The sequence below is a fragment of the Phyllostomus hastatus genome, unplaced genomic scaffold (assembly GCF_019186645.2).
Source record: "Phyllostomus hastatus isolate PE091 unplaced genomic scaffold, TTU_PhHast_1.1 phas_scaffold_216, whole genome shotgun sequence".
In the NCBI taxonomy this organism is placed as follows: Eukaryota; Metazoa; Chordata; class Mammalia; order Chiroptera; family Phyllostomidae; genus Phyllostomus; species Phyllostomus hastatus.
Window position 1 is genome coordinate 13,621,807 of NW_025334018.1, and position 26,129 is coordinate 13,647,935.

The 26,129-nt window shown below is 45.7% G+C and overlaps 1 protein-coding gene across 3 annotated transcripts in view; it reads right to left on the reverse strand.

The window, feature by feature from the left end:
- The window catches only part of MAGI3 (membrane associated guanylate kinase, WW and PDZ domain containing 3), a 177,589-nt gene extending 153,466 nt beyond the window's left edge, over nt 1-24,123 (reverse strand). For 2 of the 3 annotated variants that reach the window (XM_045816463.1, XM_045816462.1), the window contains exon 1: nt 23,277-24,122. In XM_045816463.1, the coding sequence (XP_045672419.1) occupies nt 23,277-23,595 (319 nt within the window). In that variant the 5' untranslated portion in view covers nt 23,596-24,122. Of the gene's footprint in view, nt 1-23,276 lie in introns of all 3 variants that reach the window. The other variant, XM_045816464.1, reaches the window with a different exon arrangement.
- Nucleotides 24,124-26,129: the final 2,006 nt, after the last annotated feature.

The window sequence follows — 26,129 nt, forward strand, 5'->3', positions numbered from 1 at the left end:
AATTATGGGTAACCTTTATCCCAGGTTTGGCTTCGGTTTTTGACTTGCTTACTGGCTTGAAATTCAGCACACTCATTTTTTTTAAAATGGAAATATTAACAGCTTGGTCCTACAGCCAAGATTATTTCTGCTTCTATACGAGAACCATCTGGCTATCCTAGAGGAGGGTGGAAACTGGAAGGTGAGGAGTTAAGTTCCAGAGATATAAATAAAGAGATGTTTACATACAGAATAAAAGGGCCATATCTTGTGTTGATCAAAGCAGGTACCAGTAGCAAAATTCTAGGTGTAGAAGACAGAACACAACCAATCACCAGCAGGTACCAGGCATCCTTACTGGGCCGTTTAACAACCCGGTACATCACAGCTGTTTATCAACGTGGCAGGTATTGCTAAGGGGAGGGCCGGGGGTTCAGCAAACAATCCAAAATGATGGGTGACTTTTGGAACCAAAAGAGAAAGGAATCTTCTTTCGGCTAAAAGATCTGACGTTTGTCTAAAAAAAAAAGAAAATAAAACTCTGAAGATACTGACATAATCTATTATGATGAGAAAGTATTAGCTCCAGAGACACAGAATGTCACAGTAACCAAGATTCACCAAAATGTTCACATTTTTTTGATCAAGTAATCTCATCTCTAGGAATCTCATAGCAAAAAATAATTTTAAATGGTAACAGAAAAAGGAAAGTAATTATGATGAGTGCTCCTGGGTGGTAAACGACCAGTAGTGATTTTTTGTCCTCATCCCCTTTCCCCTGGTGGGGCTTCTGAATACAGAATTGTGGCAGGGCTGGGCTCCAAATTTGGGACTGAAAACCCAAATCCAGGCTCTAGACCTCTTTGTAATTTGAGGAGAGGTTTGCCAGCCCCACAAAAGGGACTGTCACTCAGGAAAAATGAAGCTGACTTACACTGCTGTCCTTACAAAGAATCTCCAAAGACAGGGCACTCCCTCAATTAATTTATTCCAGACAACAAAACACTGTTCCAGAGAGCAATCTGGTAAGAAGACAGATGGAGAAAGGCACCCCCAGCCAGAGAAGTGGAAATGCCGGAGGAGCATGAAGATCAAAGAGGGGGTGAGGGCCCCAGATATCTCCCTTGCACTGTCCAGAGTCAGCTGAAGTAAGCAGAATAATTTTAAAGGGGATAATTTCAGTAAAAGTTCTCACAACGCTGCTTGAAATTCTGTTCTTATGAATCATTTAGGAGGGTAAGAGGACAATATCCCTGAGTACTTTTAGCAGTGATAATTCGTCACATCCGTTTGGTATGACTTAGTACAGAATAGGTTAATGAGATGGCTTTCCTGGCACCTGCCTATGGGATCAGGAGGTGGGGTGTGCCAGCTGGCGGGGGGTGGTGGTGAGACAGAGCACGGACACAGGAAAACAACAGCAAGAAGCAGAAGTGAGGACGGGTGGGGGAGGGGAAAGGGAGGTTACCCAGTGCTAATGGCACTGGATAACCTCACCTGTGCCTAGACCTCAGCCCAATCTCTCCCTAATGACAATGATGCTGTCGCCGAAGTCTTGTACCAAACCCATACTGTCATGACCACGGCCAGCCAGCCTTCCTGTGTCAAGTGTAAACATTTTAGAATATTTCACAAGGATACATCACAGATGTTAAAGCAAAAATTCACAAGTGATTTTATAAAACTACGTATGTATTTAGTGTATGGGGAACAACAGCACCACTCTCCCTTACTGAATTTTGTTTCCAAAGCTTAAGTTAAAAAAAAAAATGACAACTTGCTTAATTCAACTGGGTAAAGTCATTGTTGTTTGTGTTATGTTTGTAAAAAGGGAAGGTTTAAAAAGTCAACTTTTAGTTGAAACATATATTCCAAATAAGTTCAAATGATCATGAGTTTTGGCTTCTTCTCCCTCCATGTTTTTCTCATCCTTCCGACAAGGAAACATATTCCACTCATTTCTCTTTTCCCTTGTCAAATCTTGGAGAGTAAACTGTGTTGCTCTTGCACCTTCCCACCAAGGTGAAGCTCTTGAGTCAAAAGTATGGACCTGCCTTCCAGTCTAGACAGTGTTTTATTGATTAATGTAAATTTGAGCATTTTTCTCAGCATTGGCAATAGAGCGATTCTATCACTGTGGCCTGCTGGGTGGAGTCTAAATGACTGGAGTAAGAGCTATAAAGTTAATAAAGTATGATGACAAAGTATAGAATGATTCAAGTACTGTGAGGTTGCAAAGCATAGAAATAAAAATTGTAATAGAGTAATACTAGAAAAATCTCTGAAGGAAATAGGGTTACACATGGATTTGAAGAAGTACGGAGACAACTTCGGTTTGGCTATAATGGGGCATCCATGTCGGGTACTGATGAGAAATGAGTTCGCATGCTGTCGAGAGAATTGTTGGAGGATACTCAATGTTAGAGCAGAGAAAACCGTAGCCAAGGAAAGGACACAGGAGCTTATGGGCTAATCTCCTTCAAATCCTAATGATCAGAGGTCAATAAATAGTGAAAAGTTTATTTTACAAGAAAGCATAAAAATACATCAATATAGGACAGGTTAGTTTGACTTTTTAAAGACAAACATGTCTCATATTTTTGTACCACCTTAAATCATTAAGGTCTAAGTCTGCCACGGACTTACTGTTAACCTGGCTGGTTAATTCCATCAACCAGAAACTAAAAGGACATGTTTTTCACTCCTTAGAAAATAAGGTGCTCACACAAAGCAAATGAAAAATCCTCAGCTTAGGGCCATATGCATTTAATTTTTACCCAGATACTAAAGGTTTTTGGGTTTTTTTTTTTACCTAGATTAAATAAGCTTGTCTACCTTTTTGAACTTCAGCTTTTAAACAAACATACAGCAGATGACGGAGAGAGAGATTTTAGAAAACTGGAACAGAAGTCAAAGGCTAAATTCCTTGAAAGAAAGGAAATGAATCATTCCCTTTTGTGTTCGGCCTGGCACGGGCTTAGTGCGTAGTAGGCATGCAAGGAACATTGGCTAATTAATTGCAGAAGGCCTTGCCAACAAGAGGATTAATGCTTGGACGAATCCCAAGCTACATTCCTGGACCAAATATGTGAAAATGTTCTCAATTCCACACCATCAGACTGTAAGTTCCCACAAGCTCCAAATGCTGAGCTACCTTTGTGGTCCAATCGAGTGCAACAGTAGTTCTACACCCTTTGCACTCTGCCTTTAAAATGTGGGTCCGAGAGATTTTCAGCCCATAAACCAGTTGGCAGCCAATCTTGTGCAGTTTCCAAAATTCACTTGGATTCTTTTTGTAAGTTAAAATAGAACCAAATTAGCATCCTAGACTGATGATAACCGGCATGCTAATTGCACATCCATCAATAGTCAGCCATGGCGACCTGGAGCCTCTCGCTTTTCTCCCAGCCTCAGTGTTCTCATCTGTAAGATGGGAAAACATGAACATTTGAAAGTCTTCCTTGGGGAAGTGTCTTCAATTTACTCTGAAGTGCAGGAAAAACTGGAAAGACGGATGGGTGAAGAGATGGATTAATATATACTAAAGCAAGCAACTAAAAGTTAAGAAAATAATTTAGGCAGTAGATATACCTTCCCCACAGAAACCTGATCAATCCTCCAAACTCCCATCTTTCCTATACCTGGAAATGGTACCACCACTCACCAGGTTGCTCAAAGCAAAAATCTAGAAGTTATGCCGAATCGAATTCCTCTTCTTCCCTCACCTGCAATCCATGGGCAAGGCCCGTCAGATCCCCTTGCAGAAGCTATCTCAACCCCTGCCCCCACGGCCCCTACTCCCTACCAGCCCAAATCATCATCTTTCGCCCGACCTAGCAGGTCCCCCCTTCTTCCACTCTGGCCCCCTGCCCCATTACAATGACTTTGAAATGCACACCAGTCACTCACCCTCCAAGTTGACAATTCCCAGTGGCACTAAGAACAGATGAAATCCAGACCCAGACCCTGGCTTACGGCCCCCCACTGGCCCCTGAATACTTTGATCTCACCTTGTCACTTTGAACCCCTCTTTTACTAGGTGGCAGCCACACTGGCCCTTCTGGTGCTATAACCCTTCTTCCCACAGGACGGCCTTTGTGCTTTGTGATTCCCTTTGGCTGGAATTTTCCTTCCTCAAAATTTTCCCGTGGCAGACTCCTCCTTTCTGCTCATCAACTTGCGGCTGACATGCCCCCTCCTCCGGGAGGCCCTGCCCCACCCCCCAATCTAAACGAGGCACTATCTCCTCATCCCGACCTGCTCTTCTCAGAGCACAGCCTGCAGTCACAGTGCCTGGACTGCGGGTCCAGCTCTGTGCTTTCCTGCTGTGTGACCCTGGGTAGGTCACTCCGCTCTTCTGGGCTTGGTTTTCTCACACGTACAGTGGAGATAAACACTACTTCACAGGGACGCGTGTGACTGAGCATCAAGGAGAACGCTTCATCAAGGAGAATGCTTAAGAGTGGTGCCTGGCACATAGACGGGGCCACTGAAGGCTTTGCTACCGCTACTGTTATGGCAATAATTTACATTTCCTTGTCTATTTTCTCTCTCCCAACAGGAATGTTAACTGCGTAAGAGATTCTGTTCGCCCTGTTTGCTGCTGTGTCCCCGATGGCAAGCACGTTATAAGCACTTAGCAGATGCTCAATAAATATATACTGAATAAAAAAATTCCTATGCTCTTATATTTGACTGTAGTGCTATTTCATTTGCCTTCAGTAAACATCTACTTACAAAGTAGTATTTTTTTTCTTTTGTTTAAGTTCCAGGAATTATTTGGAAGAAATAAAGCCAGGAAGCAATATTAACACTATATCTTGAAGATTCCACCCATTCTCAATTTGTGATGAAAAATATTCCTCTTTCTCATTTAAAAAAAAACAACCAAAAATAAATTAAAAATCAAGTCGTTTAAAACAAAATCAGTTGGCTTCCTTTTTTCTCCTCTAGTTTAGCTAAAGCATTCAGAAGCAGGTTTAGCTCTCCTCTGCTCATTTCATGCTAGAAGTATAACACATATCTTTCCAAGAATATTTAAGCAACAACTGAAAGAGAATTTTTGACAAAGCTGTGGCTAAAGAATGGCAAATCCACCACCTTAAGGCATCCACCTCCTCGGTCTGAGGAAGGTCAGCAGCCCCTGCATCCGCCAGCTACACCTAAGGCGTGAGTCAAACTGGAGCACGCTGTTGGGGAGGGAGCAGGAGCAGGGAAACCTACTCTGTGTATTGCAGCCCTCGAGCCTTAGGGGATTTATTTACGCACCAATAAGCTTTGGTTGTCTAGCATATTAATCGATGAAAGAATAAGAACTATTTGGTTACTTGTACAGCATATCAATCCACAGTTTAATGTGTTATATATTTCCAAATTGCAATAATATGGGGGTTAAGACTTCGCTATATCTTAGCGGGGGGGAGGTGCCCACAATCGAACCTACAACATATACCTAGGTACATGTTATATTGTTACCTGAAGTTGCAAAGTTTTCAACTTGTCAAGGTACTGTTTCTCTTTAAGGTAGACACAGGATATTTCTGAATGGTGATACTTAATAAGAAAGGCCATATTCATTGCAGCTTCCAGTTCACTAGGCCTGTGTTATCTCAGTGGTTAAATTAACAGCTTTAGAATTATGAGAAATATGATTAGATCTGAAATCTAAAATACCAAATATGCTAAACCTGTTACAAACAAGCAATGATTTTTTTTTCTTGCCCATGCCACCTAATTGCATCTGACACTATTTTAGCAACCCTATGAAGCACGGAGTATTTTGCTCACTTGATCGATGAGGAATCGGGGGCTTGGTGGGACTAGGAGATCTGTCCAAGTTTACACAGCTGACAAGCAGCAGAGCTGAGACTCCACCACAGATGGTGCTGACTCCAGACCCACATTTGATGCCATACAACTAAACGGTGCTTCGCCAGAGTTTTATGTAAAATTCCATTAAACTTTACTAAAAACCTATTTAGATTTATTTGGCCAAAAGATGGGTTGGAGTTTATCATTTCACTTCCATTATTATGTCTATTAACATAATAAAGGCAATTAGTCTAAAGCTGTGATATATCAAGTAAAATTATATGTATTAAATCCTGTGTTTTTATGTACATAATTTTTTAAATAAACAAATGAGGCACTCTTCTTCCCCCCAGCGAAAAGATTCCTACTACCACCATGTGAAGTACAACCCTGGTGAGAAAGGGGCTTGGCCACGTGGTATAAGAGGACCACCATGCAGCTCGGCTGTCACTTCAGGGGTGACAGTCGCCAGCAGGAAGCCCACCAACAGTTCAGTGAGGTTATACCCCTGCCCAAAGACAGGGGGCACCACGCAAGCACAAAAGAAACTCTGATCATCTCCCCTCATCGAGTCAGGCCCCCAAATTTAGAAAATAAGCACAGAAGAGCCGTGAGCTTTTAAGCACATTTCTACAGATGCTTCTTCAATCGCCACCAGTACCGGCAATGGAGAGAAACTGTATCATAGGAGGCGAAAATTTGCAATCTGTGGGTGAGAAAAATTATACATATTTCCACTTAGTATTTTTGGCAATATTTCCACATTGTTATTTATAATAAGAGGTTCCCAAATATGTTAAAAGTGCCAAAGAAATTCTCATGTGCATTGTAACACCTGGACAGTGGACTCATATGCCACAATTAGACAATTGTTTATTCTTTCATTTAGTAAGACATTATCCTAAGAGATTATCTATTGGCCTTTCAAAGCTCCATTTCCAATCACTATTTTGGTTTACTAAATGCAATCTAGCTTGAACCTCTAAAAACAAAGCTATCAAATAAGCAGTAAAATATTATCTACCTAGAGACCAGACCTCTGGCATATTTCCAAGTCCAGAAATAGAAAAAAACTACATACACACATGTTCCAGGGTAAAGAGCCACTCCTGACGTCTAAGCAAGGACAAGCGGAACAGAAGAGAACGCCGCCCCAGGCCCACACCTGGCCCCGAGGCCGGACGATCCGCTGGGAGCAGCCAGGCAGCACCGCCCTGGCTGGCGGGACCTGCACAAGGTCAGGGCTTTCTTTGGAAAGCAGAGACGCGTGGGAGACGCGTTCAGCATAAAGAGAAAACAAAGCTGGTGAGATGGGCAGAGAGTGAGCAGTGGATCAAAGGCAGCTGAGGAGGCAACGGCTGGGAGCCACAGACACAGACAGGGCCCGTCTAGGGTCTGAGCCTTAGCAGGTCCTCCCGGCGCAGGCAGGAGCGACAGGAGCGCAGAAGCCACCGGCAGCTACGCCCCGGGATGCTGGCCCGGAGGCCTGGGCATCTGTGCGGCAGCAAGCCCCTCTCCACACCGGCAGCCACGACAGCCTGGGCAATGTTTATGGATGGAAAAGACCACAGACTAAAATATACATGTCTTTATGGAAATACACATGTAAGTGTGTATTTGTCCTCGGCATCCCTAAAACAGGGATTATTCTAATGCAGAATGGCTGGGGGAGGGGAGGGGACCTGAAACTACAAGCTACAGATGTCCCCTCTGCAAATTCTCCTGTCTCACACTTCTTTCTCCCTTTGCCTCCATCTCTGTCCCAGAATATCTCAACCCAAACTTCTAAAATACTGCCCCCTCTTCACGAGGAAAAGGCACGTGAACAGAAGCAAGCAAAATAAACTGCCAGAGCCTTCTATTAAGGCTGGTAATACAGAGAAACTCACAATTGCACACAGTTCCAGGAACGAGGAGTAAAATAGGGGTGGATCTCTTAGGCACTGGGGCCGGAGGAGCACTCCGGAAAGAACCCGGGCCTCGGGCAGACGCGTCAGTGGCCCTCCGCCCCAGGGCTCCGCTATCACCACCACTTAGCGTAGCCTCACCGCGCCCGCGTCAGTCTTCCTGCTTACTCACAGTTGCTTCTCCCAGGGCTTCGGGCTGTGCGCGGTTCAGCACGGCCGATCCAACCCTGACTCTCGCTCCCCACCATGACAACCAGCGGTGTGTTCTGGAAATGTTAACAACTCCCAGCGCGGCCTGACGACGGCGAGGCCAGAGTTGGGGAGAGAATGGCAGCAGAAAGCGCCCGCGCAGCGCGTCCACCGCACAGATCCCACACGTGCAGAGACGCGCAGGAGCACCGAGAGCGGGAGAATACAGCGACGTGAGGAAATGACGTGAAGTCAAACTGGCAGGAGCAGCAGAAGGGTGACTGTCAGGGGCTGGGGGTTGGGGAAGTGAGGGGCGGTGGGGAAAGGGCATGAACTTCAGTTACGAGCTGAGTAAGGCCCGGCGAGCTAACGCAGAACGTGGTGACCGCAGCTGATATTAACTAGAGTCACGTGCACGCAACGATGTCTCGAGTCAACACGTACGGCGGCGGGCCACACGATCATGAAGGAGGAAGAAATGGAAGGATCCGCGGCTCAGGAGGAATTCTTTTTCCTCTGGTGGGAGCAACAGCCGTGGCGCCTGGCAACAGATTTCCTCTCCCTGACAGCACCTCCATTTCCGGGGCAGCCAGCAGGGGAAACCAACAAAACTGAAAGGCAACATACTGAATGGAAAAGGATATTCGCAAGTCATCTATCACATGAAGGGTTAATATCCAAACTATATGAAGACTTCATACATCTCAACAACAACAAAAAGCAAACAACCCGATTTTAAAATTGGGCAGAGGATCTGAATAGACATTTTCCCAAAAGGATGTACAGATGGCCAACAGGCACATGAAAAGATGTTCAACATCACTAATTATTTGGGGAATGCAAATAAAAACCACAAGGAGGTACCATCTCACATCTGTTACAATGGCTATTACAAAACAGACAAGAAACAAACGTTGGCAAGGATGGGTGCACTGCTGGTGGGAATGTAAATTACTGCAGCCACTATGAAAACAGTATGGCGATTCATCAAAAATTAAGAATAGAACTACCATATGATCCAGGATCCACTTCTGGTATTTATCTAGAGAACGAGAAAATAATAATTCAAAAGGACATATGCTCCCTTATGCTCACTGTAGCTTTATTTACAATAGCCAGGACATGGAAACAACCTAAGTGTCCATTGATAGATGAGTAGATAAAGAAGATGTGGTACAGCCCTGGCTGGTGTGGATCAGTGGATTGAGCACAGGCCTGCAAGTCAAGGGGTTACAGGTTCGATTCCCAGTCGGGGCACATGCCTGGGTTTCGGGCCAGGTCCCAGTAGGGGGCGAGTGAGAGGCAACCACATATTGATGTTTCTCTCCCTCTTTCTCCCTCCCTTCCCCTCTCTCTAAAAATAAATAAAATCTTAAAAAATGTTTTAAAAAAAAGATGTGGTACATATCCACAATGGAGTACTACTCAACCATAAAAAGGTGAAATCCTGCCATTTGTGCCATGGATGTCTACTAAGTGAAATAATAGAGGAAAAGAAAAATACAGCATGATTTCACTCATGCAGAATATTTAAAAATAAACAAACTCATAGAGATAACAGGTTGGTGGTTACCAAAGGGGGAAGGGGAGCGGAGGGAGGGTGAATCAGGTAAAGGGGGTCAACTGTGTGGTGACAGATGGACACTAGTTTTGGTGGTGAGTGCAATGTAGTACATTCAGATGTGGAATTATAATGTTGCACACCCAAAACATATGATGTTATCAACCAACGTTGGGTGGATGGATAGACAGATAGAAACTTTGAGTGCACGTATCAATTACATGCTATCAATCAGCCAGTGAGCAACCTGTTTCAGCACCAAGGAGCCTGTCCCTGCAAGGGCTACACACTCAAGAGGGTGCTACGGCCCTCCCAGATCTACCCTGATGGGCTTCAGAGTGCATCACTCTGCAGTGCATTAATACATTCAGAGTGCATTACTATACACTCTTTGCTGAGAACCTAAGACCCTGCCCATGGACACAGGTCCCAGGAGTCACCCTAACACGTATTAAGGGCCACTGCCACTTTAGTAAAGCTTTCAGTGGTAGTGTGGAGCCAGCCTGTCCCTGGACTTAGGAAATATTTTCAGGTTGTAATGACGTGAAGCATGGGTAAGTTTTATTTCCTCCACCGATGCAATGGCAGAGAGAGCCCTTTGTGCCAGATAAGGTCGGTGGAACCTAAACCAAATGTCCAAAGTCAAAATATTGAGTCTTCCGTTCTACACCTTCTCCATGTGTGACACCCTCTTTTTTTGAACACCACAGAGTTCCTCATCCTGAGCACTGCTCCAATGTACAATAGCCAAAACCACGTTGTCATGACAATTCCCCGTGCTCCTCTATCTCTCCATCTCGAGTCTTACTCCTACTGATCCTCAGGCCACCTCTCACCCCCTCCTGACCCTCATTGTTAGGGTGACCCACGCCTTACCCAGCCAGTTTCTCCTCGGTATTCCCAACCAGTCCAGCCCACATCCCTGTTCAGGCAGCGGCATGGACAGCTTTGGGGTTCTGGTTCCGACCCTGCTCGGAGGCACCGGGGAAGGGCTTGTGGAGAGAGCTGGCCAAGTCCGCAGTCCCGAGCACGAACGCCCAGGCCCTCACACTCACTCCCCACTCGCTTGCCGACTCACCCGGAGCAGCTCCCAGTCCTGCGGGCTCCATTCACCGTGCGTGCCCTACATAGGTGCACCACTTTTTATCTTTTATTTTTACCCTCCCTTTTCTATGTTTAGATGCACAATTGTGTTACAATCGCTGACAGTATTCAGTACAGGAGCAAGCAGTACAGGGGTGTAGCCTAGGGGCAGCGGACCGTACCATCTGGCCTAGGTGTGTAGGAGGTGCCATCTAGGTGAGTGTAAGTGCCCCTGTGATGTTCACGTGACAAAACCATATGACGACAAGTTTCCCAGATCGTATCCCTGTCTTTAAGTGACACACGACAGTATACTGTATAATTTAAATTTCTGAGTAAAGCTTAAGTGTTTTCACCAAAAAAAAGGTGTCACATGAGGTGACCGATGTGTTCATTAATTGCGGGAACCCTTTTACAATGTATACATATAGCCAATCATGTTGTACACTTCAAATACATTACGACTTTGTCTATGTCTCAATAAAGCTGAAAACAATAATAAGGAGAAAACAATTAATTCTGAGTATTAAGCTTTTAGTACAATGTTAATACAATTTAATTATAATACAGTATTAACATTTTATTGACATAATATAATTTGGCTTTAATATAATCATTTACTTATAACTTTATGTAACTTAATTTGTTTAAATGTCTGCATTGGACAACTAACTTGCAGAATTCCTGAAAATTTAACAGTCTCATGAAATCAGTACAGCCAACTCCAGCACATTGCTGTAAAACCTCTCATCTCAAGCTCCGACTCCTAATTGGAAATTCATTCCACTTTGTCTTAGGTCAAATCCCTAGGAAAGATTCTGACTGGCCCCATTCATCTTTCTAAGCTCCAGAAATCACAGGTTGCTGACCAGCCTATGAATTGCTGGCTTCAGTGGAAGGGCCTGCGGCTTGCAGGCGAGGTTGAGATCAAGTGATACAGAACAGAGATGTCTCAGCAGCGGAGACAGCAGGGAAGACAGACACAAGCTAAGCCTGCACAAAAGGTCACTATAGATGTTAATAATCCATCAGCCATGACCATTCTGACTACAGGTCATTTCAAGAAGAGAAGCTCACAGAAATGGCAATTGTCAAGAAAGGGCTATACTGTATTTAAAACCCTGTATCTAATGAGTGTCTGAAAGGTTCAGGGTGCACTCAGCATCTGCCACCTTATAGTAGGCCTTCCTGAAATGCAGAAGTTGGGAAACTAAACACTGTTTTTCCCGACTCCTTTACAGCTAGCATTCGGGATGCAGGTTTGATTCCACCATTAGGATGCAGGACACAGAAGATGGAAGGCAGAAGGGAAGCACAGCTCCATCAGCCTGCAGTGTTAGCTGCTTTCAACTAGCAAAGGAGGTCATGAACATGTCATTGTCCAGACTCCAGTGCCAAGGACAGTAGTGACAGTCGTGCCAGATTCAGCACTCCAGCACCTAGTCACTAGTTCATAGGCGTCAAGAGGTTGTCACAGCCATGGCCAGATGCTAAATCCCGAACTTCAACAGTTACGATGGCAATAGCCCCTGAACACAGCTACCATGGGATCTTCTTGCCTGACTGCCACTTTCCTGACGGTGGCAGGGGCCGCAGCCCCCATGGCCAGTCATTCCATGGTGCCCTGGAAGTCATTCTCACAGGCCTGGCCTCCAGTCCTGCCCTCCAGCCCTCACAAAGATTCCCTGCGCTGCTGATTCCCTCCACTACAGCCCTTTCTGCTTCCGGCACCAAACCCTGATTCTGCTAGGTTGATTGTAGCAAGATTTTTCTCATGTCTACAGTCATGCTGTTCTTTTCCAGATGTACAAAGGGCCCAACCAGGCAAGACCTCACCATTCCCATTCATTTTACCCAATGAATATACAGTCTCCCCAGAACTGCCATCTCATGCTCTTTCTTCTGTTTGCCTCTCACAGATGAGCACCTCTCCTCTGCTCGGCCAGCCCTGTGTGACCTGAGACATCTACCTGTCCTAGGCCCAGCAGGAGCACAGTCCCTCCTTTCAGTCATGCCAATTATGTCAACCACGACCACGGCCAGCCAAGCTCGGGGACCCGGAGCCGAAAGTGCCCCTGATGGTTCATCCACGACATCCGGGAGCAGGCCCCTGCCCAGAAACACCCCCTCCTCCTCTGTCATCTTCCCCTTTCGCACCCCCTGGTCACGGCTGAGGGGATCGGGCACAGCTGGCTGCAGTTCAGACATGTGGCATCAGCCCCACAGAGAGGGGCTGGCACCGCCCATTCACAAGGATTTTACCGACGGCATTGTGAAAAAGAACATTTCTGATTGAGAAATTGTCAAAGCTAAAACAACAAGAACACTCAGCTGTGGTGCTCACTAACTACTTTCTGACTATCTAAATCTTAAATCTTTCTATTTAAATCATAAGCTACAGCATTATGGAAAGCTAAACATGCCCTGAAAGCCTGTGGCATATGACGATGAAAATCCTTTTCCCAGGCTCCGACTTCTGGGTCACCCCTGCCTCTAATGACACGCACGCGTGGTGATGGCCTCGCCAACAAGTCAGCGTGCCCTAGAAATTCCAAAAGAATGCAGACTTCATAAAGAGGCAGATGTGTTACACACAGATTCTTTTGTTTTGTTTTTTTTCACTAGTTTCCTACAGAAATTCTTAGGCCTGAAACCAAAACAATAAAAGGAACCTGAGTTCCCGTCCCTGCTCTGCCAGCTTCCTGCTGGGACTCCCAGGCAGAGCCACCTGCCATGACTAAGCTCCATTTACTCGTCTGTAGGCCAAGGGTACTGGATGAATAGTTGTGCCTCCTTCCAGTTGACGGACTGCATTTAAGCCCAAACAGAAAACACAACAGCACCAACACTTAAAGAATAAGAGCTGCTGGTACTCCACAGCTGCTTTAACTGCCTCTTCAAAACAACCACCGTGCTTTGCGGTCCTTGAAGCCTAGAACAAGAGAGATCTACTTGAACACAAGGAGCTGCTCTCCCATCCAGCTTGACGAAATTGTATTGCAGCAAAGTTTGCTTTGAACAGGAACTGCATACATAGAAAAATTCCTAATTCCAACACACATTCATTCCTACAGTCATCAGAACATTCTCCAGGCTACTTGTCTCAATATGAGTGTGCTAACACACACCTGCCTGGTGAGCGAATTCCGGAGCAAGTGGGCAGGAAACATCCGAACAAGATGTCACTTCCAGCATCACGTATGCAACTTCACCAGTCTGTTTGTCCTAGGAGTATCCAGGCTTTTATCCATGACTGCTGGAAGTATTTTTTTACACAAGGAGCAAAATTCATGCTAACTCTGTTTGATTGGTGATAACTGGGGAATAACTAATTTATCATGCTGTTTAGTTGCATAGATTAAACGGCATCACCACAGACTTTTAGAAAGAGAACCAAGTGATGAAGCTCATTTTAAGTACTTGCCCAGTGTCTCACCACATTTAACACCCACTCAAACAATTCCGATTTTTTGGGGGGGGAGGGGGGCAGTTCCTTTGAATAGAGAAAAAGGAAGGAAGAGATTTGTCAAACATAATGAAATAACATTTTATCCACAGAATGGAGGAGGAGGACTCAGCGGTTTCAGCTCATGGTCCTCCCTGTGCGTCTGCGTGACCTTCAGAGTGGTCAGCTTTCCAAGCCAGCCTCAGTTTCCTCAGGTGCAATGGAGGTGTCAATACCTGACTCTCGGCGACGATACGCAAATCTCTTCATAAGTAATACATGTATGCCGACATACAGACCTTATCAACGACATGAGATGGGGGAATAATGCTCTGATATAGGGCCGTTACTCAGGGAATGGCAGCCAGTATTGTCACGGCGAGTCTCCGAGAGTGTTCCTGTTAGTCTGCGAGGAAGGCTGTCGGCGTACAGCCGCCACCAAAGGGAGTTTGATGTGTCATGTCACTCAGGAACAGTACGAAGTGAGACAGCTTTAGTTAGCAAATCTAATTCTACTCAGAGGGAATTAAATTTTTCATTAGCATGCACATTCCAACTGAAATCAGTGAACAGTATCCTTAGCTAAAATTAATAATATTTTGACAAAGTGTTTTGCCAAAAGACACAGAGGTAGGTTAAAATACAGCTCTGTGAGCAGAGGTAAGGAAGATTTTACTGTTTTAACAGATTTCATGGCCTAATTAGTCAGTAAATGGAATTAACATTGGAGAAGTTGGATTGCAACAGGTTTCTGCAGTGATTTTCCAAATACGGTTTAAAGAAATCCCAAGAGGGACACAAACTATTCTAAACACACAAGGTCCCTTCCATGATTCTTACTGATAAATCACACCCAATTCCATGGCTGTTCATTTTTACGTACAACACATGTATTTACCAAGAACCTACCCACATTTAACACTAAAGATCCAACTCCCAGGCACAGCTGCAAAACTCCTACTGTGTACGCCATTCATAAACTGAAGGTCGATAGTAAAATTGTTTAGAATACAAAAGTAGTACGCAATGGTATTTCCCCCCCTCTACCCTCCACCTCTACCCCAAGTACCTCTGTTGCCTTAGTGCAGGGAAGGCAGGGGAAAAAAACGAACAAGATGGTCAAATTTTATCCTACGACACTTGCCAAGTAACTTTTTTGGTGATGAAACAGATACCACACTATACACTTCAGCAGTGTTTCAAAGAGTCAGTGAAGTATCTCCTTTATGTGTGACTGCCATGAGATCACGGTTAAAAGGTATTATTAGTGAACCAAGCCTTAGAAGTAATGCAATAATAACACAGTCTCAGGTTATGTTTTTAATAGACCATTGTTTTAAAAGCAAAACATCTTGCCCTGGTTGGTGTGGCTTCAGCACTGGCCTGCAAACCTAGGGGTTGCTGGTTTGACTCCTGGTCAGGCGCATGCCTGGGTTGTGGGCCGGGTCCCCAGTTGGGGCACGTGACAGGCAACCAATGGATGTTTATCTCCTCTCACACATCAATGTTTCCTTCCCTCCTTTTCTCCCTCCCTTCCTCTCTCTAAAAATAAATAAAATCTTTAAAAATTTTTTGGAAAGCAGTTAGTTTAGAACTTCATTTTCAAAATGGCACAATACAGATTTAAGTTTTGAAAACTGCGTTACCTAGAGTGATCATTTTCTCAATGCCAAAGATAATGAAATGATTCTCCAAAGGATCTCAAGCTACCTAAGAACAAGCAGCATTGGTTTAGAGAATCTTACTTGATATAAAAAAACAAAGAAAAACTACAAGCAATATTTTTAAATTGTGCACATTAAGGTATTATTAACATCCCAATTTGTTTTTAAGAAACAGCATTTAGATAAAAAGCAGCTTTTAGATTTAAAAGAATCAAAAATTATAATCTTTTAGGGAAATTGGTGTCTTGGTTTTGGTCTACAGCCAGTATCTGTTTTGGATTTTTTTTAGAAAAAAAATGATAGTTTTATAACAACTGTGTACTGCTGTTGGCTTCAAAGTAAACATTTTGAAAAAGGCCATTTGCTACAGGATTGTCCCCCAGCATCCAACCTTTTGAGGTCCAGCCGCTCCCTTATCTCCTGGGGCTCTGGTACCGCTATTTATCATTGTGCCTCCCATGTCCAACCACAGGGGTGGACACGTGACCAGGCCTAACCAGTCGTGTCACCCACTGCCTTCTCTCCACAATTGGTCCAAGAGATGGGCACTGGGCCAGTGAAAGTCTCTGCATGAGATTTGTCACTGGATTCCAGGGAAAAGGTGAGACGTTTTAAGGGCTCTGTATGACTTGGGGATCCAAAGTCACTTTTCTTACCACGCTAAGAGCGAGCGGAGACAGAAGCCAGCCCAGAGGAAAAGAGAATCAAACGAACTGAGAATACAAAGTTAGTTGTTCCTGCCTTCTGCCTGGGCTTTCATGTATGTAAGCCACCGCATTGCTCCTTAGCCTACATTAATCTCTATAGTCCCTGTCACTTGCTACAGTATCCTCACAAATACATAAACTGGCTTGTGAATTAGGAATGTTGTTCCTTTCCTGCTGAGATGTAAACTATGTACGTATCACAAGATACCTATTATAAAGCGGAATACCATATGCAAAGAGTAATGTATCACCTGGACTGCTCCATTAAGGTGGATTTTATTCGAGGGAAAAAGCCAATTTAGCTTAATTCAATTTGGTTAAGTTAAAAAAAGCGTTTATTAATAAAGACTTCCTTTTTTCTTCCCTTTTGGAATATTTTCATTTTGCAAAACTGCTTCTGTTAAATGTCCTCATGTATTTCACAGTCACATGTAATTAATTCCCCATCAGAGCAGAGCAACAATGAGATGCAGGATAGCCTCTCACAGGCTTCTCTAAGAAAACTAATTTTGTATTTAAAATTCTCTGGAAAAAAAAAAAAAAGCAAAGAGTCTAAGACGCCGGAAAGGTTTCATTTGTAGCTCGCTGCTCACACTGCAAACCCAAGAAGAGAAGGGAAGCCTCTGAATGGAACAGGTCAGAATGATCAACTCTGAAACCAAATGTTTTTTATATTTCCCATTCCATAATAGTTTTAGAAACCTTAAACTCCATATAAGTTATAGCAGAAACGCTGAACCATCTATATTTCTAGCTGAGGCTCTAAAACAATATCTCTAGCATAAGTGTTAATAAAACAAAGTACCTTATGATCTATGAGCATGGTTTGTCTTTTCTCAGGTATTTCGATATATCACAAGTCAAAGTATGGTCTTCAAAATGTAGGCTGTGCTCCCCTGGCCACTCTGGGGTTCCCGAACAGGGTGGAAGGTGGGGGCTGCTCCTGGGAGCTACTATAAGGCCGCCTCAGGACCAAGCAGCTGGGATTAGGGGGTAGAGGTACCTGGCGCTACCCTTTCCCCTGGGAGTCAGTCAACCGTGACTCTAACACAAGAGAAGGCAGGGTCTTGGTGGGCCCATTTTCAGCTCCCTTTTTACTCGACTAGCAAATTGTGTTTTCCCATAAAACTGGCTAGGCTTCCCAAGCAAACCAGGAAAGCCTATTAACCATAAAGTACAGTACTAATGTTAATATTTCATCTACCCAATCAAAATATTCATAGTATTACGAGTAAGGTTGACGGTAGAAACAGCATTAAGCACTTCTACCAATATTATTTATAGAAGAAAAAACATTTCATGTTCCAACTAAAAAACAACTTATAGTAGACACTTGTAATGGAACTACTTACACTACTTAAATGATTAATATGATTTTCCCTTCATTTTTCAATTATTCTATAATGTGGATTTTGTGCTTTTATACAAAGTAAGATTTCATACACACAGAACTACTGAGATGGACCATTACAGGTTCTTAGCCAGTGTTTTTCTCCTCTTTCACTTCTTACCTACCACTGAGCTGATCTTAACTCCATTCCACCAAAGCATATCCATCTTTCAAAGCCAGGCTAAGTACAAAATCATTCACAATTTCCTCCCCAACCAGGCAAGCCAGAAAATAAGGGCGGGTGGCAAGGACCCTAGAAAGACCTAAGAATAACTTCTATAAATGTGCTATGCACCCAGAAGAGAATCATTTCTCAGAATTAAAAGATGAGTTTAAACACACACACACACCACACAAATCTCTTTAACGCAAACTATTTCATCTGGTGTTCACCCAAAATATAGCAACTGGTTCCAGCATGGGTGGAAAAGTAGGACTCACCCTAAAAATGGCACAACACAACACAATCTATAAAATATACTATAAAATAAAACACAAGTTATAAGATACATTATAAATAAAACAAAATATACTTTAAGGGTAATTTAAATTGAAGGGCTTTTCAAAAGATAATTTTGTTTATACTCAATTTCCCTCTTTTTGTAATGACTCGAGAACCCAAGCCCAATGATGGAATGCCACACCATCTTCAGGGCAGCATACTAGGCAACAAACTAAGTAGCCCAGCTTCCACCGAAATTCATACGAAAACTTGCCTCCAGAGTTTTAACCTTAAGAACTGGGAGAAAGTGAGGCAGACAAAACCCTTACTACAGGTATTCCACACCAATGAATCACTAAGCTCCTGCTAACTTGTGAGCTTCTTGAAGACAGAGACGATTTCTGACTCATTTTTATATTTTATATTTTTATATCACCAGTGCTGGCTCACATGGTGAGCATGCCACTAAATGAGGAGGAAATGGCAGTGTGCCAGTAATAATATAACTTTCTATGCTCTCTTTTTAAAGCAAAATAAGCACTTTTTGGGAGGGGGGAACATTCTGAATAATATTTGTTCAGGGAGAAGGAGAGCAGTGAATCTGCCCCTTTTCCTCGACCAAGTCCCTCACAACACCAGCCTCCAAGCTCCCAAGGGTCTTGTCCTCGGGAACAGTTTTAACTGAGGATATGCATTCTCTATCAGAATGTAGTACTGCAAGGACATTGTTTCTCAAAATTATAGAAGAGAAACAAAAATAATTAATTAAAGGAGACACAGTTCTAAGTCTTCAATACCAAAATACTTCGCCTCTGTCAAATCACAATAAAAAATTGACAGGTGATATGGACATGGCTCACATGTGTGAAATTCTCCTGCCACACACTCTCAAAACACGAGGTACCCACCAAATTTACAAAACACCTGCGCCTTATCAAGTTAAGCCATTATATGAAACTATTCATCTGAGATTGCACACTGACTTCATAAGTCAGAGACTTGAAAGATTGTAGATTTGTTTTACCATCAATTTACATAAATTGGGGACCAGGGTTGGGGGCGGGAAGGGGTGAGGGAAGAAATCACTGAAATCTGTCTCTTGTAACACTAGGTTTTATAAAGTACATCCTAGGATCTCAGAGGAAAAACAATATATATTTCCCAAGGAACACAGAATGTGCCCCAAAAAATCAGCTTTAGCATTAAACTGAATAAAGTAAAAATGGTGTGCAAATGGAAAGGGCCAAATGTAAGTGTCTGTCCTGCCTCTACGGTAGACACTCAGCACTCGTGAAGTGCACGTGTCAGTGAGTGGAGTCCAGAACTGGAACCCTGAGTTACCAAGAGCAACTTCAGACCTCCCAAAAATGTTACCAAAAGTGGAGAAGGAAGGGAAGTTTCAAATTTAAGGTTTATGAAAGTTTGATGCTATTTTTCCTAGCAAGGGCTGCCTCACCCGATCTGCAGTTTCTTTTCCTTAAACATGGGTGAGAAAACTTTCACATTGCAAACCTGGGAGGCTAGCAATTCACTCGTTTCTCTCACCCTTCCCTTTTCAGATACTACCACCATCTAAACAAAACTCACCGCAAGTCCCAAGGTACCTACTGAACAAAAACAACAGCGACAAAGAGACCCAAAAGAGAAGAAAGGGGTAGAAATTGTTTTAAAAATATACTCTAAAGTAAAATCAAAGAAACTAATTCTGGTCATAGCACTATGTGATGAAACAATTTCACCAGTGGTCCAAAGTTCAACTTCCTTTACTATTAGGTAAATACAAAGTTCAAGGGAAAACTTTTCTCTTTGCAGAAAAATGAACAGCAGGGTTGTAATTAAGAAACAGGTCAGTAGTTGGATCAAGCATCCGTGGAACTGAAGATTCTCCTAGGAGCAGGAAAGTACTGGTGCTAAGTCCTATGTTAATACTAAATAAGAATTCAATAGGAAATGCCCTAATTCTCTCAGGAAAAGCCTCAAACTAGGAACCATATCTTAAAGAGTTACTTTCAAATCGCCATTACAGATTATAACGAAAGAAAGAAAAAATAAAATAAAACCCTATATCAAAGCTAAAGACAAGTCACTGCCAGAAAAAAACCTTCATTAAATCATCTGGGTGATAGTGCTGGCTTTGGCTGGGCTCCCCTTCCATCCCCTATGAAAAGGACAAAGTGGAAGAGTCCTACCCCACAGCTCCATGCACCCCACAGCCCAGAGCACCCCACAGACCTGCGCAACACACAGTCTAGAGCACTCCACAGCCCGGCGCACCCCACAGCCCAGTGCACCCCACAGCCTTGCATACCCCACAGACCAGAGCACCCCACAGTCCAGAGCACCCCACAGCCTTGCATACCCCACAGACCAGAGCACCCCACAGCCCAGCACACCTTTCCTGCATGGACTTTGCAGAAGACAATGAGATCATTCCCCACTATTACTACATCTTATAACAATAGTTAAATTTACTCTTGCATTGTTCTGGTTTCTAAATGACATGTTATGAATATAGTTTAATAAAGAGTCATTGACCAAAACAACACAGAGTGCCAAGTACACTTTTCAATACCTTATCTATTGAAATATCCATTTCTCTCCCAAAGTTTAAATAAAAGGGAAAAAAAACAACAGGCAGGGCAAGTTTCTTTCTAAATACCTTTACTCTGTACTTTCCTGCTTTTCAGACGGAATCCCAACAGTAAAGAATCTTTGTCTTCTCTGGAGACAAAATTCATGTGGTTTTTAATCACACTCAAAGTTCTAAGAATATCTTCTCAAAGTCCTTAATTTCTAATACTTAAGGTCATGTCCTTAACCTGCAAAAATCTTGCTATTTTATAACAAATGTTTAAGCAAAGGCATTTAAGAAAGCCATTTAACATAATGCCTAACATGAGGCTACTAAGAAATTAAGAATACTAGTTTTAAGAGATTAAAAGTTTTTAATTACAACTTGCTTAGAAACAAGAATATTAATCTCATATGACACATTGTGGCCTCCTTTAGAAGTTATCGAAGCAGAGTGTATCTCTGCAAAGTAGGTATAATGCCCTGGCTGGATGGCTCAATTGACTGGAGTGGCCTCCAGGACACTTTGCGTCTTTGATTCCTGGTCAGGGCACATACCTTAAGGTCGCAGGTTCCATCCCCAGTCACGGCGCCCCCATACGGCCAATGGATCAATGTGTCTCTCTCACATAGATTTTTCCCTCCCTCTCCCCTCCCTCCCTAAAATCAATAAACATATCCTAGGGTGAGGATTAAAAAAAGTTTCTTTTAAGTGGATGTAGTATTTGTTTTTTTTTACTGTTGATTATAAAATGTGCTATACTAATTAACATAAATTATTCCCTTTATTTTGGCTAAACATTTAAAATAAGACATCAGTGTTTTCTCAATACAATTACTATTACTAAATACACTCAAAACTGGAAATTTTTTTTAAATTTGGTATAAAGGTTACTAATATTAATTAAAGATATGTCTCCCCAGTCTATGAACTTCCTCCTTAATCAATTTTAAACTATTTTGGAAAGTTATATTCTCGTCTATGCCCCAACTAATCTAAACAAAATACAAAGCAATGATGTCCATGTTCTCATTATCCCGACTCCTAGGATCTGAACTAAACGGCACCCAGCCCAGTAAGTGCTGGATATACCGTACTTCGCACGTCACAGACAGAACTGACTGCTTTCTGGTCCCGGAGCCTTTCCTCCACCCTCCACACATGGCTCTAAAAGTTTGAGTTTAGGAAGAATTTTTGGATTCACAGAACTATGCAGAAAAAGACGTTTAAGTCTGCCAAAGTTTTTAAAATTAACCACACACAAAAAAAGAAAACCTCACAAAAACCAGTGAACTTAACATGAATGCGACGGAGTAGACCACAGGAAGAAAATCTCCCTTTGAGATTGCAGGGACGTGGGAGTGAGTCTGTGCTGAGACCGCGCCCCCCCCGCCCCCCCCCAACACACACAGTATCTACACGGCATCGCAAACCCTCAGCTGCGATAGATAAAGTCCAGGGACGATTAAAGAGGCATTTCCAAGGCAGCAGCTGAGCGAGGCGGGGGAGGGGAGGAAGAGACGTTAAATTTTTTCTCCAGAATTTTCCAGCACGTTGCAGCGAAGGGGTGGACTGATTTTCCCAGCCCCAACCACAATTAGGCAGCCAATTGTATTTTGATGCACAGTATACTCGGTAGGGCGCACGCAGCCAGCACAGTCCGCTCCCCGATTACCTTCCTCAGAGCACGGGACCACCTTCCAGCGGGGCTGGAGCGACCCGCTCTGCCGCCGGCTCCCAGCACGGAAGGGCTATTACACGCGACCGGACTCCATGGCTCCCGGGCCGGCCCACGCTCTGGAGCTGACAGGAATGTCATCTACGTAACGTGTTTTGCGCCGATTTTACTAGCACAGATGATACCAGGGCGGTGGGGGGGACCTTTCTACCGACCGCTTCAACAAAATTCTGTAAAATCAAAGATTTTCAAAAGATATTTTTTTTTCCTCAGCGAGGCACCTAGGTCTTCTTCCTTCGAAGCCCAGACTAGTCGACAGCTCCCGGCAGCCGCACGCCACCGGGTCACAGACCACGTACCGTCCACCCTCGGTGCCCAGACACCCGAGCCACCCGGGCAGAGTGAGGCTGCCAGCCCCAGGCGCCGCCGGTAACCCCGGCACCAAGTGCCTCGGTCGCCGAGACCTTCCTCCCCGGTCGCAGACGCGCGAGACGGCTCCAAAGGCAGCGCTACGGCCGCGAGGACCTTTCCCACCAAGGAGGGCGGGGAAGGGCCGCTTCCCTCCCGGGTCACAAACTCCGCGGCGGGAGACGGAGCTACGAAGGTGCGCAACCCGGCTCCAGGTCGCCGTTCGGTGACTGCTCGCGGAGCAGCCCGGCGCTCAGCGTCCCCGGCGGCAAAAACGGGATCACGGCTGCCGCCCTCCCGCCGCCGCCGCCAGGGAGTCCGGCACACCCTCGAGGTCTAAGACGACCCCGGCCGATAAGCCCCGGGGAGGGGCCGCCGCTCCCCGGACGCCCACCCGGACCTCCCCGCAACCTCCCGCCGGAGAGGCAGAGCCCGCGTACCGGGCTTCACGGTCTTGAGGCGGATGGGCTCGCGGAAGTGGCGGATGACAGCCAGGGTGTCCCGGTGGGTGAGCCCGCTGACAGGAGTCCCGTTCACCTCCAGCAGCACATCGCCGGCGCCGGGCGCTTTGCCCGAGACGACGCAGCAGGTGCCCCCGCCGCCGGGCTCCTCGCGAAGCCGCCCCAGGTAGGGGAACTCGCCGCGCTCCGCGCCGCCCCGGATCTCCACGCCCAAGTCGCCCGGGGGCCCGGCCCAGGACACCGTGCACTCCTGCACCTTGCTGAGCCAGTGCTTCTTCTTCTTCAGTGTCTTCGACATCCCGAACCCCGCTGCACCATGGAGGAGACCCCGCGCGGGCAGCGGGGGCCCGGGCGGCCCACGCAGCCCGGCGAGGGGGGGGGCCTCGCCGCGCCCGCGCCCCCTCGACCACAGCCCGCTGGGGGCCGGGCCACTCCAAGCCCCAAGACGCCCCTCAGGCACCCTCGCGGCTGCGCTGCTCCTCGGGGTCGGCCGGGATCCGGGAGGGCTAGCCCAGGTTAGACTGCAGAAAGGAGAAGGGAATTGTCCCCAGGCGGCTCCGGAGGGGTTTCAGGCGGGGTCACAGGCGACCGCTGGCCCCCGGGCTCCGCGCCCAGCGGCGGGAAAGGCTGAGGCCGGGGGGCGGGGAGGTCAAGGGGGAAGAGCCCGGACGGGAAAAACCCGTGGGGGCGCGCAGAATCACGCGTACACCCCTCGCTGGATCGATCCCGGCCGCTGCCGTGGAGCTGGAGCTCAGAGACCAACGCCTGCCCAAGCTGCCAGGAAACTGCCGCTTTCAAACCCGCCGCAACCTCCACCTCCCTCGTCCCTTCCCCCGCCCTAGCCCGCCCCTCACCCAGAGCCCCGCCCACTCCCACCGCGCGGCGCCCGGCGCGCTGCCGTCACAGGCCCGGCGCTTGGGAACAAGCCCCAGCCCTCGACACCGGCGCGGGGGTATTGGCCCCCCGGCGGGCAGGGGGGCGGATCCCTCGCCGAGAATGCGAGCCACCGATTGGCTGGCTGGAGTGGGGGAGGCGGGCACTAGGATGACTGAAGTTTAGAGAGGGTGAAAAAAGAAGTTTGAAGAGTGAGGGAGGGCGAGGGGAGGGGCAGGGGAGTGGAACAAACCCCAGATCGCCAGGGCCGAGAGGCCCTTCCGCAGTGGCTGGAGCCAAGAGAAAACTCAGATAGGAAGAGAGATCCAACTCTCCGAGGTGGAGGCGTGGCGGTCACGCCCAGCGGAGTCGGGGGGTGGAGCCTGAGGGAGGGGTACCGAGAGGAGCGGGTGTACTTTGGACCCGAGACTACTTGCGGAGTCCACGGCCAGAGGTGGCTGGGCCTCCAGGATGGCCTGTTACGGCGGATCACTTACACACAGTCAGTGTTTCTTGTTACTTCATCCCTTCAACAAATGCTATCAAAAGCCCGTGGAGGCAAGGACTCCGCAGTCCCTTTGAGGAAAGGTAAAATAGAGCCCGGCACCCTGCTGTGCGCCCTTGGGCAAATTTGACCACCTCTCTGAGCCGCAGCGTTTTTGGCTGAAAAGTGAAGATAATTCTACGCTTCTAAATTGTTGGGGGAAATGACATGCAGTGCATATAAAATGTCAGCATAGTGCCTGGCAGGGGCGTGGATGCTTCTTACTATTTGGTAGGTGCTGCTGATAATGATTACCTTATGCCAGAAATCATGCTAGGTACGGGGGTTCAAGGAGGAAGAACACAAACTCGGCTCTCAGGGTCTCACAGTCCAGCAGGGTGGGGTGAAGCAGAGTGGAGTCCAGATAGAAGGTGGAGTAGGAACTAGCCTGGTAGCTAGTAGACCTGGATTAGAGTCCCAGCATGCTACTTCCTTGCTGTTTGACCTTGGCCACATCTCAGTCTCAAGGTTACACATGTGTAAAGGAAGTGGAGGGAGAACATTGAATAAAGGCCGTCTTAGGTCCCTTTCAGCACTAATTTTTCAGAAACTCTCCTTGAGTTCTCTCTCCTCCCTGGCTTGACTCACACTCTGTTTTTAAATTCTTATCTATCCTCAGCCCAAACGCCATCTCTTCCAGGTAGCCTTCTCTGATTCCTTGTCCTCAGGTGGAAAGTGTGTCTCTCAGCTATGATACTTTGTTCCACTTTTGCACATGACATTTATGTAGTCTCCTGTCTCCCTTTAATGGTTGGGCAAAGCTTTTAGTTACACTGTGAATAACTCCACAGAATCTCCCCTCATCTCAGACAGTTTGGGCCAAGCTCCAACAGCTGCAGTGATTTTGTTCACACCATTGTATCAGTCAGGGCCTAGCAGGAAACAAATGGTACTTCACAAAGATGTGGGTAGCATATGGGAAACCACAAGGGAATGTGGAACCCTGGGGCTACAGGCTCCTAGATCTGTGGAAACAAGGTGAAAGCAACAGTTATGAAGACTCAACGCAGAAAGGGCAGACTGACAGACACCTGGGACCTTTTTTCATGTGATAGAATCGCTCAAGGAGGAAGCTGGGAGATTTTTTATCTCACCTACCTCCCTCTTCCAGTCTCTTGCTGGTGCATCCTAGTGGCTAAATCCAAGGGGAGCCAGAGGGCAAGAGAGCCCTTTGATGCTGTTCACATCTGTCAGACACTCGCACAGGAGGACACTGCATCTGGAGAGAGAGAGAAAAAAGGGTGAAATAGCACAGTTATGTGGATTGCTCCAATTTACCCAGATCTGAGACAAAGCTGGAGTATTTCTGAACGATAACCTACACTAACAGATTCCTGGATGAAATCTTGATAACTTCCACATCATCCATTTTTGCAGCAGCTCTGAGAAAGCATCTTTTCCTGACCAGATTGTAT